General features: G+C 43.5%; 1 protein-coding gene across 1 annotated transcript in view; it reads left to right on the top strand.

Moving 5' to 3' along the window:
• Window positions 1-16,116, top strand: part of CLIC5 (CLIC family member 5) — a 110,269-nt gene extending 94,153 nt beyond the window's left edge. Inside the window, exons 5-6 of the mRNA XM_006149073.2 lie at window positions 9,150-9,334; window positions 13,693-16,116. Of these exons, the coding sequence (XP_006149135.1) occupies window positions 9,150-9,334; window positions 13,693-13,860 (353 nt within the window). The 3' untranslated portion in view covers window positions 13,861-16,116. The remainder of the gene's footprint in view (window positions 1-9,149; window positions 9,335-13,692) is intronic.
• The last annotated feature ends 4,686 nt before the right edge of the window (window positions 16,117-20,802 follow it).

Here is a 20,802-nt window from a genome sequence, read left to right as displayed (position 1 = left end):
TGGTTCCCTACGTGGGAGTCCAGCGACATAGCCATTACGCTAACTGCTGGTCCCCCACACCGGTGTTTTCAACGCAACCCAATAATTTTCAAAGGCTCCCACGTCCTTCTTTTTTTAGAGAGAGAGAGATTTTTGCTATAGGGCACATGGAGAGTACTATAGGGCTCACCAGAGGGACCGAGACAGAGAGACAGAAAGTAAGAAATCACCTCCTCCAGGGTGGATGGCTACACGGCAATCCTTTCTCCTCCATTCTCCTCTCAGGATCTTGGGCACACATGCATATGCACCCAGTGTGAGTTTTAAGCCAGTGAGTCCAGGATTTGAACTGCTGTTGACTACATGAGAGTTCAGCGATATAACCATTATGCCATCTGCTGTTCCCCCTTCTTTAATATGAGTTTTATTGTTGTTGTTTGGTAAACTATTGGGTTGTCAGAAAAGAAAAGTCATGATGCATTTTGCATAGGAAAATATAAAAATAAAGTAATAACTTTTTCAACTATCCAATGCTTCTGAGTGTAGCCAAATATAAGGTTGATTTGTGGATCTGGATCAATAAGATGGTTCTTTTTTTTTTTTAGGGAAAAATGTTTGTTTCTATAGGGTGCATGTGCTTTCTAGAGAGACAGATCTTGAGAAATCTCCCCCTAAGGGGGGGTGGTCATGCTGGAATTCCTTCTCCAATCTCCTCGCAGGATTTTGGGCATATATGCACACATACCCAGTGTGAGTTTTAAGCCACTGGATCCAGGACTTGAAACATGGTGAGCCCTGGGGAAGTCCAGCAGCATAACCATTATGGCATCTGCTGGTCCCAAGGTGGTTCTTACAAGGATCCTCTGTAGAGCTCAGAGAAGAAGCTATATGGAGAATATAAGGGGTGTTCCAAAAGTTTCTGGAAAATGAATAATATGAAAAAATGATGCAGGGATTTCAAAAAAAAAATTGGACCAATATAAAATTTAGTTTTTCACACTTTTTTTTCGAAGTCCCCTTGTATGTCTCTTCCTTAAGGAAAAAGTGCCTGAATTTCTTGGAAATATATTTAAAAATATCCCATTCACTCAGAGGTTCTCTCCACCAAAAAGAGGGTGTGGGGAACCCATCAGTGTCCTGCGGCCCAGCTCACCGCAGTAGAAGACCTGAGTCCTGTCTTCGGAGTGAAGAATCACGTACTGACCTGATACTGGTAATAAATACAGGAGCTTGTCATTTAATCCATCCTCCCATCTAAGGCCAAAGTCTTTTCTAGAACAAACAAATACTACCCATGTAGCCTGTGCCCGAGACTCTTCTCTAGCCCAGCTGACGCCGCGTGAGGGAACAGTAGGGAATCTGTTGAAGTAGCCGCTGCATTTTGCTTTCTCATAAACCACTGTTTGTCTTTCCGCCTTTCCTGTTTGCACCAGTGCCTAGAAATGGAGACTTCCCACATGGGAGCCCCTGGGTCTTACATAGCCAGGGCAGATTTGACAACATCCTCCTCTCTAGCTGTGAGGCCAAGTCCAGTGTTCCTGGTCTAATGCCAAAGGCAGACGTGAATTCTGCAAGTTATCAGACCAAGAAAATTTGGCACCCCCGTACAGCCTGGAGAGAGCAAGGCCAAACCCAAAGAGAGGATTCCAGGCAACGTTAGACCCTTTGTGTGTTTGGAGATGCAAGAGTGATCTTCATCCTGCCAGTGTTTCAGGGTTCTCCTTGGTCCCACACAGGATTTCTGTCTTGAGCTGAACTCTCAGGGCCTTGCCTTCCACTCAGTGTCTTCTTCATTCATTATTATTAGGGCAGTTCTACAGCTGTACTAATAGTAACGACTCTCTGTCAGTCCCAGTCTGTGCCAGCCCCTACAGTACACACTGTCCCAGCCACCTGTGACCAACCATGATCAGTGGTAGGATTTAAACCCAAGTCTCTGGAGTGCCCAAGTGGATGTACGGCACTGTTACGGTGTCTGTTATCACAGGTCCTCACGGAGGCGCTGGTCCTCAGCTCCCTGGCACTGCTGGCCCAGACTCTCCCTGTCCCTTCCTTGATGATACCAGTGACACATGAGCAAAGCCAGAGGATCCAGGCACAGCAGAGGGAGGGCCCACCAAACCAGAAAGAAAGCCCATCTCCCATCTTCTAAAACCCTGCTGCCATTCCCGACTCAGCGAGGTCCAGGGACCTGAGATACACGTTGCTTTAAGAGGCAAAGGAACCATGAGGATCAGCTATGTGTTCTAGAAGGGTCGTTGTGGGTGACACAATCTCATTTTTCAACTTGCTGTATAATTCGATGCAGTCACTTATGCTCAGGTAACCAGACATAACTGGGCCACTTTATCCAGTCTTTAAGGACTTTGGCAATTGAGAAAAACCACACGACTGGGAACCAGCAGTTAGCGTAATGGCTATGTCGCTGGACTCCCACGTAGTCGACCGTGGTTCGTGTCCCGGACCCGGTGGCTTAAAACTCACGCCGGGTGCGTGTGCGTGCGTGCCCAAGATCCCGAGAGGAGAATGGAGAAGGGATTGCGGCGTGACCATCCCCCCTGGGGGGTGATTTCTCGCTTTCTGTCTCTATGTCTCTCTCTGTCTGTCTGGCGAGCGTACGCGCCCTACAGTGAAAATCTCTCCAAAAAAAAAAAAAAAAACCACACGACTAATTCTGAAAACCAGCAGGATGAAGGCAGATCTTTACGTAAGGTTTCTTGGGTAGTGGGGGTTGGGGTGGTGGATACATTGCACATCACAAAGCTAAATATTTAGTCCGAAAAAATGTCCGAAAAGTCTCCTTAGAGATTTTGCCTCTTCTGAAAATTGCGTTCTTTGTGATGGCATCTGCATTTCTGCCCACTTGGCCTGCACCACTCTTCTGGGCCCTGCAGTTGCTCCCGCAACTGCTTTACTCCTGGATCTTTAGCCTTAGGGAACTTTGATGGCTCTCAATTTCTCCTCTTCTTTTATAGCTGGCCATGGACAGGAAGGCTTCTCCCAGAAGGGTAGAGAGAGTTACAGTTAGGTTCTTATTATTTGTTTGTTTCCATCACATTATCATTCAGGTTTGAGACTATCAAATATCAGCAAGGTGCAGCCTTCTTTGTATTTTCTCTCTAAGAATACATGGCAGCCAGAGAAAGCTCCATTGTGGTCACCCTCAAACCACAGCTGCACATTAGTTAGTTAGTTAGTTAGTTTGCACCCATTGGTTGTATCAACGTGAACTCAAGCAAGAGAATGAAAACTAAAACCTTCATTTAGTCCTCTAGGTATGTCTCAGTATCTCAATAGTTGTTTTGGAATAGGTAAAATCTGGTAGATCTCTGACTTTCTACCCAGATGTTTCTGTCCTAGGGACCACATGACAGCATGAGCCTACATGCAGTTAAGGTTGGCCTTTGTTGCTGAGAGATTGTGAAATGTCCTGGGAGGCCCTCTACTCAGAGGTGACTTCTTGCAAATCACCCCAAATGCAAAAATGTTATAAAATTAGCTAGAGGTTAGGGAATGAGGGAGTGATAGCCTCTTTTGTCAAGGGACTAAGGAGGTATAAGAAAATCTGGAGAACATGGCAGGCTATATGGATAGCCAAGAAGTAAAGAGAGTTCTTGCCACCCAGAAGTGGCTTTGTAGAACAGAAGAAATTTAAGTTTTGGAATGTAACAGCCCATTTTTTTTTTTTAAGAAAGATTTTTACTATAAGATACACATACTCACAGGGGAGAGAGAGAGAGAGACAGAGAGACAGAAAGTGAGAAATCCCCCAGGGGGAAAGGCCATACCGCACTCCCTTATCCTCCCTTCCCTTCATGGGATCTTGGGCATGTAGGCACTTGCACCCAATGTGAGTTTCAAGCCACCAGGTCCAGGACTCAAACCACAGACAACCATGTGGGAGTTCAGCAATGTAAGCATTACACCATCTGCTGGTTCCAACAGCCCAATTTTTAAATCCTGATTTTGATCTTACCTTCTGTAATAGGGCTAATTGTTTGAAAATATTTCTCTCTTTGTCTTTCTGAATACATGATTCTCATCTACCTATCAGCTCCAGAGAGATTAAGATTTCTGAAGAAGAAATTATAAGAAGGAAAAGAGAATTCGGTACTCAGCTTCTGATACTCAAAATAACATTTCCAACAAGACAGTAACTATGAAACTCAAGCTATTGCCTTAACATTTTCTAGATTCTTTTACTTCTTAATTTTGCCTATTAAGAACCCTGCCTGGAGGGCTGGCCCCAGAGCAGAGGTGACCCTTCTGTGTGTAGCCAAGCCTGGCGGCTTGCTGCTCTGTAGTGGACTATCTGACAGAGAAAAACTAAAGGGAAAACCCACTTCTTCTGGCTCATGCAGTGAGGAAGGAGAAGGGAGAGGGAGGATAGTCAGAGAATGAGAGATGTACCTGGAAACCCCATGGGATGCTTTGCTTGGGTATCATTCCAGGGTTTTGGAGGGAGGCAAGCAGCTCACCAGGGACCCCCATCCTAGGGTCAACATCCCCATAGTTACTCTAGAAGGAAGCATAACCAAGAGGAGAAGAAGGACCTGTATTAGCCTCTCAAAGCCTTCCACCCTATAGATTTCAGAACCCTCATCTGCCCAGTGCCATGAGGTCAAGGAGCCTCTTCCCCAACCCTCAGCCTCATTGACCCAGGGAGAGGAGCAGGGGAGAGGCAAGCTGTCTGGGAAACCGAGCATTTTTATGCAAACAACATTGAGATTCATTGGGAACCAGCAGTTAGCGTAATGGCTATGTTGCTGGACTCCCACGTAGTCGACTGCGGTTCGTGTCCCGGACCCGGTGGCTTAAAACTCAATCTGGGCGCATGTGCGTGCATGCCCAAGATCCTGAGAGGAGAATGGAGGAGAAGGGATTGCGGCGTGACCATCCCCCCAGGGGGTGATTTCTCGCTTTCTGTCTCTATGTCTCTCTCTGTCTGTCTGGCGAGTGCATGCGACCTATAGCAAAAAAACCTCTTTTAAAAAAAAAGATTGAGATTCACTAGAAGGACTATTTTGATTAGGTTATAATCCTGAATGGACTAAATTAACCTTGTTTTCCCACTATCTAGTGGTTGGAAACAATAACAGTTAAAAACCAAATAAGGCACATTTTCATTGTACATCCCGGGAGTAGTTTGAGTTGTTAAAAAACCCAACCATGTATACAACGTGCACTGGGTAAGTTTGTGACCGTTTCTTTAGCTGTTAAGTGGGGATAAATGACTGCCACCTCAATGGCCTCAGTGTGCATATCAGAGATAGATGCAAACATCTCTAACTCACTTTGGAAATTCAGTGAGTGTCCCTCCTCGCTGGTGCTAGCAATGACAGGATCGGAGCAGGGGAGAGTGCTTGCCCTGGAGCCAGTGCCCATAGGCACCTCTCCTTCTGCATGGCAGACCTAAGCAGATACCCATGCAGCCTACAGATGATGGTCAGAGGGGCCTCTGGTCTTACTTCTCTGCGAGAGCACATGCCAGAGAAAAACCATGCATGAAAATCTGAGAGTGGAGCTACCGGCACCACAGAGCTGCTCTCTCCTTTCAAAGGCCACTGTTGACATCTGCTCCTCTCCACATGAATTTTGAGCCCAGGGTTTGTGTCTGGCCTTGTGATCATCTGTACCCAGGCTGCTCCGAGCCTGCCAGCAAATGAGGGCTGAGCCGTGCTTGCAAGAACTTGTTGGAGGCTGGGTTAGCATCTTGGCTCCCTGGTCCCCATTCAGCTTTTGTAAGAGTATATTATTATTATTATTATTATTTTAGCTCCAATTGCTGTTTCCAAGTCATTATTTCTCTACAATGAGAAAACAATATTGAGTCTTATGTAATACTGACTTCAATGAATCTGGAAATGATCATGGAATGGGTGGACTTTTTTCCTCTTTAAAAAAGAGAAAAATAAATTTGAGATTGTTTGCATATGGCTAAGAATATTTATGAACTATTCCCCTTGTTTCCTCATCACATATTTTACTCAGTGCATTTGTGTGTGGTACAGAATAAATCTTTACGGGAGCAGAGGCAGAGAGGGGAAGAAAGCAGCTAAAGGACTCAGTATCCATCAGCTCTCTGGGATGTTAGCAATCCTTGGCCTCGGAGTGCTCTTGCCTAAGGCTCATTTGCAAGGTTTCTCCATCTAGCCACTCAGAGGAAGTCTTTTGGAGGAAGAGTTTCAAAGACAAACACAAGAAATTATGATCTTCTAGTCACATAGATTGCTTTCACATCCCCATCACTTTTGTGAGAGCAGAAAGTTCACCATGAATGGTTTCATGGCCTGGGTACCATTAACCGAAAGAGGTAATTCAACTCTATGGATACAGGATTGAGCCAGGACCAGAAGAATGTGTGGGAAGGAAAGTGTCCAGGTGCCACCATTTATTATTCAACAATATAACAGTGTTTTAGCACATAGGCACGCTGCATCTGTTTGCCTCTGGCTATGCCTCTCAACGTGTCTTGTCACCAAAAAGGATCCCAAGGAAGCATAAAGGATCGAACTGTGTACATTCAGCAAGTAAGGGAAGCCATGCTCCAGACTTTGCCCTCTAGAAGTGTGGCTTCTTAAAATCACCCACTCTCTGTGACACTCTGGAATTTTCAGTCATTTATTGACCAACAACATGGAGCAAGGTACAGAAAGCAAGATGGCGCCACCTTTGGTAGTGCAATAACAATGACTGCCAACAGTTGCTTTCCTAGGATGGGCCAGGCTGTGTTATAATATTATTAACAATATTAATAATAAAATAATATTAGGCTCTCCCTGCATTATCTGAGTTCATTCTCACAATGACCATGGGAGGGTTACTGAAATGAGAAAGCTGAAGCTCAGTTGAAGAACTCACTCAAGCTCATACCTAGATGCCAGATCAGGGATGTACGCAGCATTTGTGGTCTGAAGCCAATACAATAAGTACAAAAAAAAAAAATTAAAACTCAGATCCAAGGCCTTGAATGGGGCCCATGCATTTAAGGAACCTTGAATTTTAAGGTTTAGCCACTTCATAGTAAATCCACCCTGAGCAGAGTCAAAATTTAAAAATGGGTCAGCTGCAGGCCGCAAAGCCCCTTTCCTGATGCTTCCTCTGCCTTTCCCTCTACCCTGATTATCATCAGCTCCTGACCAAAAATGCAAGTGATAAAGCTGACCACACAGAGGACATCCTCAGAACATACCAACTTGGTCTGTCCCTGTTGTGATGTAAGGCAACAACCACTCCCACTGCCAAACTTCATCCTTTCCATCCTAAGGAATCACCAGAGAGATAGTTGAAACTTATGCAAAATTATCTTCCCAAGGCATTTCAGTTGCTGTTCTAGGCCCTTCACCAAATTTTATGATTGTTCCCTGACCCAGTTACTTGGGCACAGACTGGTGCAGTGGCCTCTTGAGGTCTTCAAGGGACATTTGGAATTAGAACCCACAGTATTTCATTTCCCTTCACATCCCTGGGATGATCAGAGTTGGTCACATTTTGACAGGCACAATATTTGATTCTTCCTTTTTCCATTATAATCAAAATTTTTTCCATAACGGAAAGGAGTAGAGGAATTTGGGTAAGCAAACAAACCCATAAATCATAACTGCTTGGGGGAGAAAAGCGTAATAAGTATTGTTTAGTACCCACCCTAAGTATTGTTTAGTACCCACCCTCTGCCATTGCCTTTGAATAGCTTTGCAATCACATTACAGTCTAGACAATCACTAAAGGGAATACAAGCACTTTTCTCAGCCCCACTTGCTCTGTTCTCCCAAACTGGAAACACAAAGCAGATGATGAAGCACAAGTTCAAATGCCACACCAGGGTAAAGGAAGTATTGAGAAACTGTCCGACCTCCAGCCAGTGTACAAACATTCCAGTGAGCGTTCAATGGATTTATCTTGGGCTGGTGTCCTTCCATTGTCTCAGACAAAAGGTCTTCTTTGAAAAGACAAAAGCATGTCATGTGAGGATGGTTAGCAGAAGGCACATTGTGGTAAAATATGAACCAGAGAACGATCCTCTTGGCCCTAGTTCCTGAGGCACATCCCTCTCCCGCTTGTATATGCTGGAGTGAACATCAGGACTGATTCCCATTGTCTCAACATCGAGCTTTAAACCAAAGTCTGGAAAAACAGCCCTTGGGGACAGGGCTGATGACACAATACTGTGGCCAGTGACTGGCCAGCTATTTCTTTTCTCTCTGTCCTTTGAGCTCACTGGAAAATTTTGTCAGTGCTGTATGAATAGAACAGATTATGAGATTCTAGGTGGAATGACACTGAATGACAGTGACTCCCCATCATGGTTCTTGTGGGTACTTTGCTCATGTATCTAAATGGATCATTTAATGGATAATTATTGGAGTGAGATCATGAAAGTCTCTGCCATGTGATCTTCATTTGGATGTTCACTCACCGAGCCATGTCCATGATAGGTTTCCATGCAGCTGGGACAGCGCTTTCCTTCAGCTTTGGCCCAGCACACTGGTGCAGCCTTCCTTAGATTAAACTCAACTGTGCCTCCTTGATAGCCAGAACTTCTCCAGGGTGGCACCAAGCAAGTCTGCTCTATTCCTGTCATGTTCTCCTGGAGACCTCATATCTCCCCTTCTTAGGTTGGGTTAGTCATAGTTCATGCTTCCATAAAATCTGGTGCATATCTCTATCCTAGACTTCAATACAGTTTTAATTTTTTACTTAACAACCCTTCCTTTCTACAAAATTAATATGTAGGATTATTGTGGAATATGGGTAAAAAATATTTATGCAAAATAAGAAAATTAAAATGGACTGTTCTTATTGCACCTGCTGGAGATAAGTACTATACAAGCTTCGATATATGTATTTTAACTGTTGTATTTCTATATTCTTATTTAAAAAAAGAACTAGTAGGGCCCAGCATATAGTATGGCAGTTGTTAAGGCAGCTGGATAGACTCAAAAAGCCGTCTACACAGTTCAAGTTCCAGACCTGCTAGCTTGAAGAACATGCCCGATGCATGTGTGTGTGCACCCAAAATCCTAAAGAGAGAATAGAGAAGGGATTGTGGTGTGGCTCTGACAGTATGACAAGAGGGACAGAATTTGAGGTGAGCTACCCTACTCTGAAGACCATGTGACCAACTGGCAAGACATTTGGCTAAAGACCCTTCTTTTGCTCTTCCATCCCAGCCCTTGAGAGAGGTCTGACCAAGGCACTGAAGAAATTGGATGACTACCTGAACACCCCTCTGCCAGAGGAGATTGACGCCAACACCTGTGGGGATGATGACAAGGGGTCCCAGCGCAAGTTCCTGGATGGAGACGAGCTGACCCTGGCTGACTGCAATCTGTTGCCCAAGCTTCATGTGGTCAAGGTAAGAGACCTCTATTCACAGGTGCTTGTGAGATCCAACTCCATGTTGGGCCCAGTCCCCTACAAACATGAGTTAAGGACACTAAGAACCCCAGCTCTGAAGTCAGATGATGGGGACTCAAGGTCAGCTTCTACTGCTTACTAGCTATGTAGCCTCTCTAAACTTCAGTTTTCACTTTTAAAACAGACATTTTTAAAATGCAGGCAGGTGGCATGGTGATTTAGGCACTGGACTCCCACATGGCTGACTGCAGTTTGAGTCCTGGACCTGGTGATTGCTTTCACTTTCTCTGTCTTTCTCTCTTTGCCTCTCTCTAGTCAAATTAAAAAATAATACTAATAAATAAAGTTAAATAATTATAAAAATTTATTTATTAATAAAAGGCATATATGGGTTAGCTAGTTATACATTAGTTAAGGTGTCTGACTCCTACATGGGTTGAGTCCCGGACCTGGTGGGCCCAATGGACACATACATGTGCATGCATGCCCAAAAATCCCAAGAGGAGAATGGAGGAGAAAAGATTACAGTATGACCATCCCTCCTGGAGAGAGTGATTTCTCACTTCTCTCTCTCTTCCTCTCTCTCTCTCTGTGGCAAGCTCATGTACCCTATAGCAAACTAAAATTTGAAAAAAGGCATATGTTGCTTACTTCTACTGCTGTTGGGAGATTAAATATGGCATATTGTAGGGGCTCAATAAATGATATTTACGAGTGTAATGATTGTGTATACCACTCCAAAGGCCTCTTCCTCATAGCTTTTCACTGGACATATCCCACATCTTTTATTAGCTGCATCCTCAGATACACATTCTTTGTGCATCTTCTACCTCCCTCTAGTGGCTCCCTCAGGTAGGTGCCTATCATCTCCCTCTCAGTTGAAGAGATGGAAGCTGCAAGAGGTGACCTCACTTACTGGCTATCATTGCACTTGCTGGTGGTTGGTGACACGTAATGTAATCCTTGCCTACACAACGAATCCCAGCATCTTAGAGTTGGACAAAAGGAAATTCAGAGGTTCTCCAAAACAATCTCTCACCTAAATTGAATCAATTTCTGTCATGTCTGTGACAGGCTTCCATGCTGCTGACCGTACATTTCTGGTAATGAGGAGCCCCTGCTTCAGGAGCCAGCCCTGCCATTTTGGACACACATGATTATTAAAACATCTTTCCTTATATTGATCCTGAGTGTGCCTCCTAGCTACCCATTTGTTTTCTGAAGCAAAATAAAACAACTCTGCTCTTCACCTCATTTGAAGACAGTTGTATCCTCTAAGCTCTCTAGATGAACACTTCTCCTCACATCCTTCCCTGGCCCTCACTACCTGGAGATAAGGACAGTGGGATTGCATAGTCACGGTGTTCTCTACTTTTACCTTGTCTGTACCTTCTTATCTCCTCAGACAGTAAACTCTGTGGGCATAGGGCCTTCTCCAAGCATGATGGTGGATGCGCAGTGGCTCTTCTGTACTCTTTTACTGATTATTTGATTACCTTGCATTTGTTGTTGTTTCTAGCCTTCACTGTGAAGAAACAGATTCAGCCATTAATCAGCTTGGGTATCTGCCTGTTGTTTTTCAGCTGAAGTCCTGGGCTAGAAATGCAGGTCTTCCTCCAATCGGAACACAAACAAGCTGGTATTGAAATTGCTTAGCTGTGTACACACTGGGGCTTCCATAGGCCTCAGTCAGAGCTGGGAACTGAGAGGGAATCATGCATGCCAGTGCTGATAGGCAAATACAATCCATGAATATAAAGCCACTTTAGGTTCAGAGTCAAGCCACTGGTCACTTGTGGGTCCAGCAAAGCAATGTCTCCTTAAAGTTACTAATTACTACATGCGCCACCTGCCAAAAAATCCTTTATTCTCCTCTTTCTGAAAAACAAGAGGCGCCATTAGGTGTGATAGAATTCCAGTCCGGTCACACTGTGTCAGAGTGATAGAACGGCCTGACCACGAGCACCAAGTACTAACTAGTCCTATATCTGCCACCAACTAGCAGCATGAGCTAGAGAAAGTATCGTTAATTTTCTGGAGTTCGTTTTTTTCTTTTGCTTAAAAGAAGAAAGTGGATTTTATTCCTTTTAGCCTTTTTCCTTTCTTCCTTCCCTCCTTCCTTCACTCCCTCTCCCTCGAACATGTGTTGACTATCCACTCAAGAATCATTTGTTGAATATAGTAAATGAATGGATCACTCAGGCATTGTGCTTCCTCCTGTGATTTCTTCAGTTCCTTCTACCCCTAAAAGATTAAGCTGAGCCCCTATTTTAGGAGAAAGTTCTATGAGTTTCTCACTCAGGGTAGCTGGGATCAGAAAGAGAAAGACCTGCGAGGGAACAAAGGCTGGACCTTGAGTCCTGTCTTCTTGGTTTCTGCTGATCCAGCTTATCAGATCCCAGGAACCTGGCAAACCTCTGAGGTTCAGAAAGAGCGAAGGGGGAGCCAAGTCTGTCCTCCAGTTTGGCTTCGGATGCCAGAACTTAATCTGGGCTGTGGGAGCTAACTGCTTTCATATGGAAGAGCAAATTCAGAACATGAGCACGCAGGTTCCTATGAACATCAGCGCTCCAGAAGCGCTCTCTGATCTGCACGCTCTCACCTGGCTCACTTTCAGGTTCATCCCATCCCTGGAAGCTGAGTTGCCCTGGCCTCGGAGTTCACTGTCTAGCTCAGTCTAGTACACACCTTCCCAGGTCAAGCCAACATGTGAGGCATAACTAGCTCGGCAGCCCCAGTCCAGGCTACATAGGTCTAGCCCGGCAGGGGTCTCTGCAGGCCTTTCCTGGGGCCACCAGGACCCTTGCCCAGGAGAGTGACCATGATAAACCCCAGAAAGGAATACTACATGAGATTCAAATAGAAACACAGATGTATAAGAGATCTTCACAAAGTTCTTGGAAAATGTGTATTATGAAGAAAACTACATGAATTTTAAAATACAACAAATGAATTTGTACTTTGATTCCATTTTTTAAAAATTTGAAGTCCCCTTATATAATCACAAATTGCATTTTTTTTCCTTTCTGTTTTTCATTTAATGTTGGCCCAAAATAAAATTTTAGCATGGGGAGACTTGATACTGCTTCATCATTCAGTGTGCAATTGTGAAAAATACTTTCCATAGATTCCTTCACCTTGTGGGCCTTTTTTATTTACTCTAGCAAATTCCAACTACTTCTTTGGGTTAGGCCACCTCTTCTCCATGGATTCTCTCTTTAGCCAGGGTCGCCCCATCTCAAAGGCTGGATGCACCTTGCCTGGTGTTAGGATAACTAAAGAATATAAAGAGTCCATACACTGCTTATTAGATTCCTACTTATTTAACCCCTCTTGGCCATACTTCTCTTTCTCATCTGTAAGATGGGAATATTACTGACTCTTCCTTTAGGTTTATGTAATTTTAAGTATCTTGCAAAGGGCTTAAACAGTACTTTGATCAGAGCACATAAGCAAAAATGTTCACCATTGTCATTCTCCTCATCAGCATCATTTTCGAGATCTTTCCATGGGCACAGAAATGTAGCAGTGGTGGTTTCTATCCTTGACAAGATAGAGAAGAGAGGAGGATACTAAAATAGTAATTGCCAAGCAATGAGAATGTAGCTCAGTGTTGTAATAGGAATTCGAAACTGACATAGGGGTCTGCACATTAAATATAATAGTCTTTCTTGAAGAGTTTGCCAAAGCACTGGATTTTCTTTGGCAGTATCATTTTTAATGACTATTTTTATGTCATTGTATTTATGTACAATAATGATTCGTATATTGTTGATGCTTGGTATTGTACACACTCTCTCTCTCTTGTTTTTTCTTTTTTTTTTTTCCCATAAGGCACAGAGATAGATAAAGACAGAGAAAGAGAAAGTGAGAAATCACCTCACAGAAGGGGTGGCCACTTCACAATCCCTTCTCCTCCATTCTCCTCTTGAGATTCTGGGCATGCACACATGTGTGATTTTCAACCCATCAGGTCTGAGGTTTGAACCACTGGAAAGCATGTGGGAGTCTAGCACCTTAACCACCACACTACTTGCTAGCACATTGTGTACCCTCTTTTGCTATTCAAAAGAGTCCTGTGATCAGAATTGTGAGCTAAGTATTTATGTACATCCATGGTTCCTTCCTAAGGAACAATTTCTGGAAGTGGAACTGCTAGGTCAAGGAGAAATTTTATTTACTTTAGAAATATTAAATTAGAGGAAAATAATAAAGAGAAGGCACCTTGCATTACAAATATTGCACTGATGGCCCATTGTAATTCATGCACTTTATCCTTCTGTGCAAACACCCTGGGTTGTGCCATTTACCCCTTCCAGTGATTTGTTTCACACCTTCACACCATCTCTGTTTTAGATTGTGGCCAAGAAATACCGCAACTATGACCTTCCAGCTGAAATGACAGGCCTACGGCGGTACCTCAAGAATGCCTATGCCCGGGATGAATTCACCAACACCTGTGCAGCTGACCAAGAGATTGAGTTGGCCTATGCCGATGTCGCCAAGCGCCTCAGCCGATCCTGAGCACAGCCATCTTACCCATCCCTGCTGCAGAAGGACTCTACTTCTCCCAAAGGACTCTGGCTTCACAGACTCCTCTTCCTCATTGCCTTGGGAAACATGTTTTCTTTTCTTCTTTTTGTTTTGAAAATCAGGCCACATCTTACTGGCATCACCAGAACTGCAGCCTGCTCTCTTTTGCGAAGGTCAGCACCCTCCTCTGCATCACCACATAGGAATCTGGCAATGGAGATAATAGAAATGGTCACCCTCTCAGCTTCTGGCCTGGTCTGGGCTCAGTGTCTTTGCGGGTCGGTGTTGGAGAACCCACATATGGGATCATCACTGGCCTCTTCTGCCAATTGTAAAAATACCTTCTCTGATGCTTTAGAAACACACAGCACCAGCTCCTCTTCTACCTTCCTCTTTGTCAGTAACTGGATGGCCAAGGACAAATACCACCTTAGTTTCTATTGGAAAGAGATCCACTCCCTGTTAGGGGAGACAGAGAGAGTGAATGGAGAAGGGCCGAGCTAGTTGTGAGTTTGGCATCTGGCAAACTCACCTGTAGTCACTGGTTCCTTCTGATACTCCTGTCGTGTGCATGGAAGCCAATTAGAAAGCCACTTCAGACACATTCTCAGTGTGCTGCAGGGCTGGGAATGTGTATTGCTGTGGGGCACCTGGCTGGTGCTGACCTAGCTTGTCACGCTGTCAGGACCTTGCCAGGAAAGGAAATTGGCATGCAATTCCAAACTGGGATGCCTGGGGAGAGGAGGGGAGCAGAGCTGATGCCAAAAGGCCCATGTGGGTCTACTAGCCACAGAGTTTGCTTGTGTAGAAGTAGTTGTTTCCATGGAGACTACATGTCTGGATTTGACTGTGCTTATCGATGAGTAGTTTTGGTCTATGAGAAAGCAGGTGGGACTAGGAGGAGGAAAGGTGGGTGAAGTTAAAGGAGTTCTTTTGAGGTTTGCTGTTCCCTGGTAGCTTTAGACAGGTCTTCTCTAGTGATCTAAATCTTGGGCTGGTGATGTCATGTAACTACCAACCTTATGGCAAAAATCCCAAACTTGGCCAAAAAGTGTCTTCCCAGTCTCCAAGTTGCTCCTGGATGGGGGTCTGCAGGGTAGACAATTGGGCTGCAACCTCTGACATGTGAGAGGTCCACTCTGGAGGTGGCGTGATCATGGAACACCTTTGCAAGAATCTATGAGCTTTCCTGACTGGCTGGAACTTGAGGAAAAATCTGTATCCACCTGGGTTCATTTCCCTGACATCAGACTCAACTGCCAGGTGGAAAAAAGGAAATTCTTTTTTTTAGCTAATATTTCACTCCTTAATCATTCTCCTTGAGTTTCACCTCCTTAAAAGTTTCCCCAGCCTGAGCATGGGGACCTGTGCAGAGGAAACGAAGAAAAATGAACTAATCATCAACTCCCTCTCCTGGTGGACACCCTGTGAGAAAACCAGAAAACCCCTCCACACAGTCCGCACCTTCAACAATCCTTCCTTCTATGTTGTATGTGGGGAGAGGGTGAGGCTCAGAGTGCCGGAAAGCCCCTGGACTTGGCTCATTTCTCAGGGAGGGCAGGGCATAGAAACATCAACAAACTCTAACCAAAGCAATCCCTGGCCCTACCTGCCTCCAGGGAGCTCTCAAGAAAAAAAGTAACCCATTGATCAAAACAGAGAAGGGGAAGCAGGAGGTCTCCTTCAGCCCACTGAGGAAGAGGAAATTTCTCAGTAGGATGTTTTATAAGCCTGAAAGAACTTTGAAAAGGCAGAATGAGCAGATTTATTTCCACCTCAAGAGGAACCTTTCCACAGTCTCTCTGGAAACTTTGCCTCTGGAGACATTTAAAAAGGAGAACTGGGGAGGAAACAGTTTGTTGTTATTGTTTTTGTTTGTTTTGTTTTGTTTTGTTTTGTTTTTCTGAATTGAAGAGCCCACAACTGGCCTCCTGGGGGATGAGAGCCCAAATGATCCCAAAGGCCTTTTAGTCCGTGTGAAATCTTGTTGTGCCCAAGAATCCTTCCCTGAACACACAGTGCAGGCAAGATGACCCAAGAGGCAGGTTGCTTTCCTGAGACCCACAGATGGGCTATTCTGGAAGCACGTCTGTGAAGCACAGCTAGCCTCACAGCCCTGGGGAAAACAGATCAAAGCCCCAAGTGCAGTGGCTACACCCTGGAGGGGCTGGCAGAATGTGGCCAACTCTGATTTGACATTCAGAATTCAGTGACTGGCTAGTCTTTAAACACAAACAGAAAAAAAAATCAATATTGCTCTCTCTAGCTATTTCTTCTGTGGTTCAGTTAGATTTACATATAACAATATTAGGGTGCTACAAGAGGTGAGGTTATATGATCTGTTATTACTATTTTAAAGGGGGGGGAATTAAAGAAGGAAGGCACTTCTGGGTACCTGATTCAGAAGTATCTTTCAATTGCAGCAGTAGATTATCATCTAATGCACCTGACTATTGACTTAGAGCTATGGTATCTTATGGACATATTTATCATAGTATATTAAATAATAATATTAATAACACTACCTTCCAATGTTCTTTTTTTTTTTTTTCAAAAAGAGATTTTTTTTTTTTTCCTCCAGACCCTTCAGTGTCTCTGGGGTGAACCTTGGCCATAACCTTGTCACATGCACAACACAAGTATCTCTCAGCGATGGTGTCATGAGGTCTTCGAATGTCCCCAAATCCAACTCAGGGAGAGTACTGGAGGGGTTGTAGTTTGGACTCTGCATGTCAGAATTTTAGGATAAGAGGTAATTCCTGTAATTGGTATTGGAATGAGTATTGATCTGCCAGAAAGCATTTTGATGGCACAGGAAGGGGAATTCTTTGGATCAATATAATTTATTTTGTATTTATTTCTCTCCTTTGACTTTTTACATCACTATCTTTTGGTATGTGGATTAGGTTAGTGGGAGGCAGAGGCAGAAACAAGAGTTAAACTTAGAATTACAGAGTTGGGTTTACTCATCTGTTCAGTCTTCCTACCTATTAGGTTGGCCCACAGAGAAGGTACTGGGTATGATTTTATAAACTACAATGAACCGAGTAAGTAAGATCCTGATTGATTCAGAGCGTAGTTCCGTATCTTCTCACAAAGGACGTCAAGTGCTTGACAAACTCAGAATCTCAGATACAAGTATGACTCTTTTTTAAAGAACAAGAGGTATGGATACTACCTAGCACCAAGATGCTTGTCCATCGGCTCATTTGGCCACATGATCCCAAACTCGTGTTGGCTACCCAGGAAATGGCACTGTCCTCAGCATTCCCTTCTAGTACTGGTGGGGACTAGTGAGGATCTTGGCTTTATCTTCAGAAAAAGGCATGCCAAGAGTAAGGTTTCCTGGTTCATATTGTCTGGCACTTGTCAAATGAAACAACAAGCTATTCTGAAGACTTGCGCCCAGTAGCCATGCTGCAAACAGATGATTCCAAGGTCTTAGAATTGCCCCAGGAAAGATTACTCTGGGAATAAACCCTGACCATCTAAGAGTCCCAGGAGTAGCAAGGTCTGGACAAAGAGAATTAAGAGGGAGACAGACATAGAAATGAGCAGGTCTATTTAATAAGAGCTTACCATCACTGGGAGAGAATGTGTCTAATATTTAATTGGTCTAAAAGCAGCAGGTATCTAGGAGGTACTTTTGTGGTTCACCTCTATTCCTACTGGTCAGCAGCCATCTCAGCTACACAGCGAACCAAGTTGCTGTGTCATTCTCCTTGAAAAGAAGAAACATTAATTTGTGGTTAAAACTAAATCCATGATTCTCACCTTTGAGAATTTATATGACATTAAAAAGAATCTTAAGAAAGCACTAGAGAAAGAAATACGTGTGTGAAGCACTCCGATTTTGACATTAGGAGAACATAAAAGGTCACAACTCCAGCCTTCGGGCCCTTCTGCAGCCAGCTCAGTTGCCTACTACCCATGGCTCGTTTCTATTCTAATCAAACCACCTGTGCCCTCTTCAAGAATATGCATTCTTCTTCCTTTGTCAATATCCTTCTCCAAGATTAGTTTCAGGATACTTTCATCTCATAATTAGGTATGATTTAAAGTGTGCATAATTTTATTTAATACTATTTAAGGAAACAGATTGAATTCTTCCTGTAACCAAAAATAAATAAAATATTGTGTCAATATAGGATTTGGGCTAATCTATATTTCTATGAAAACAGCCTCATTTTTGGCAAAACATAGTTTCAAAGATCCAATCATCTAAAGTGTTTTGTGTATAGTTAGAGATTTCACAATATTGACTATGCCTATATTTAAATATAAAATAGCTGGCTGATATTTGAATTTGTCTTATTTTCCTGACATCTGGTTGTCTATTTTATAAGCTAGGAAGTTAATGAATTTAGCAAATATGCCTAGATTTTATTAAAAAAAATGAGTATTTCATTTCATAAAAATACCTCCAAAGATGGTTATCTGATTTTTTTGAGACCTTTAACTGTGGTGATGAAATAACAGGACATGCTTTCAAGCCTTGATAAATGTAAAATGCCTTTTATGAATATATAGCGAAGTGTTTTCTTCCTGAATTTAAACCAGTTATAAATTTGCTTCCTGTCTTGATTGGTATTGACTGATTCAAATAAAGTTGGTTTATTTTCAAATATTGCAAAATTGATCATCAAACTTCTTATTTGAGGTGGGGATTTCTTATGCTGTTTTAAATAACTATGAAATATGTCTTCTTTTTCCAAATAAAGGCTATTTTATTTTCCCATTATAAAATAAACTATGCTCATTATTCTTAAAAATCAAAAGCACATGGGAACCAGCAGTTAGCGTAATGGCTATGTTGCTGGACTCCCACGTAGTCGACCACGGTTCGCATCCCGGGCCCGGTGGCTTAAAACTCACGCCGCGCGTGTGTGTGCGTGCCCCAGATCCTGAGAGGAGAATGGAGGAGAAGGGATTGCGGCGTGACCATCCCCCCTGGGGGGTGATTTCTCGCTTTCTGTCTCTCTGTCTCTCTCTCTGTCTTTCGCCCTATAGCGAAAATCTCTCCAAAAAAAAAAAAAAAAATCAAAAGCACATAAAAAACAAGGGGAAAAAAAGCAAAAGTAAAAAGCTTGTGAACCAGCCATCCAAACATAATTTTTTTTTAATGGCAAGGCTAAAATAGTCTTGATAGTATGAAGGGACTTCAACAAGTGTGTAAAGTAGAATTAAAGTGTGAGTTTACCTTGACGTAAAAAATGTATAAATCCTTTCATAGTACACATTTTCTACGAACTTTTTGAAGATCCCTCTTATACATAGGCTAGCTAAAAAATTATACCGATGCCTTTTTGTGTTTCTTCTTTTCTTTTTTTTTTTTTTCAAAATGCGAATGCATATGAAGGTTTATCTGTAAACCACCCCCTAAAGTAGAAACAGTCTAAATGTCCTTCAACTTTTATGGATAAACACACCTTGGTTCATATACACAATGTAACACTATTTAGCAACAAAAAGTAATGAACTTTTTTTTGTTGTTAAAGTTTTAGTTTCAGTTATAGGGCACATGAGCTCACCAGAAGAGAGAGAGAGAGAGAGAGAGAAGGAAAGTGACAAATCACACTTCCCATACACACACTGAGAGACGGCCATGCCACAATCCCTCTTCATTCTCCTCCTGGGATTTTGGACATGCACACACATGACTAGTGTGTCTTTCAAGTCACCAGGTCTTATTTTCAACCCATATTGTCATAGCTGGGGATAGGCCAATAGTCACAGTCCAGGGGTGACTTAAACAATACCATAATGGGACCAGCAGTTAGCGTAATGGCTATGTCACTGGACTCCCACATAGTCGACCATGGTTCGAGTCCCGGACCCGGTGGCTTAAACTCATGCTGGGTGCATGTGTGTGCATGCCCAGGATCCCAAGAGGAGAATGAAGGAGAAGGGATTGCGGTGTGGCCATCCCCCCTGGGGGGTGATTTCTCGCTTTCTATCTCTCTATCTCTGTCTGTCTGGCAAGCGCACATGCCCTATAACAAAAAATCTCTCCAAAAATAAAAAAAAATAACATAAAATACTGAACTATCTGTGCCCAAAACTCTCTCTTATCTCCCAGGAGAAAGCTGGGACATTCCTGGCCTGAAATTCCCACTCTTTTCACCACATTCCTGATTCTGGGTTCAGATTCCTAGAGGTCTTAGTAAGTTTTACTCGAAACCAACATAGCATGTAATGGCATCCATGATAAGGTCTCGGCCATCTCTTCTGTCCTCCAGGTTCTATCAGAACAGCTTCTCATTACCTTGGGAGAAAGGAAAAACTGACTCAAGAGATGAGTCCTGGGGGGAGGGGCAGCCTGGAGTTCAGGGCAGATGTAACAGATGTTGGTGGTGGTCTTTTTACCATTCTGACCCCTTCATATTCCTCTAGCAGAACTCTGATTAGGCCAGGAATCCACCCCTCCACTCCTCTCTACCACCCACCTCCAGCCACTCACTCCAGCCTCGGAGACTCAGGTAAGTGATTCCATCCCCAGTTCTGAGGGCTAAGTCACAAATGCTTGAGCACATCCTTCTGGATATGCTTGGACTGAGTGGGTTCCTGTCTTCCCTGTATCGGGAGGAGAGATTTCCCAGGAACTGAGAAAAATATCCCACTCTTAAGAAAGTGATTCCTGGGGCCAGTAGATGGTGTAGTGATTAAGATGCTAGGATAGCCACATAGCTGACCCTGGTTTGAGTACTGGACCCAGAGGCTTGAAATTCACAACAAGCGCATGTGTATGCCTTCCTAAAATCCCAAGGGGAGAGTGAAAGAGAAGGGGAATGTGGCCATTCCCCCTGGGGGGTGATTTCTCACTTTCCTTCTCACTGTCTCTCTCTGTCTCTCTGGCAAGTACATGCACCCTGTAGCAAAAAAATCTCTCTGGAAAAAAAGAAGAAAGAAAGAAAGAAGAAAGAAAGAAAGAAA

This window comes from Tupaia chinensis, unplaced genomic scaffold, assembly GCF_000334495.1.
Source record: "Tupaia chinensis unplaced genomic scaffold, TupChi_1.0 Scaffold000252_1, whole genome shotgun sequence".
Taxonomy (NCBI): Eukaryota; Metazoa; Chordata; class Mammalia; order Scandentia; family Tupaiidae; genus Tupaia; species Tupaia belangeri.
This window is presented reverse-complemented; position numbering and strand designations above follow the sequence as displayed.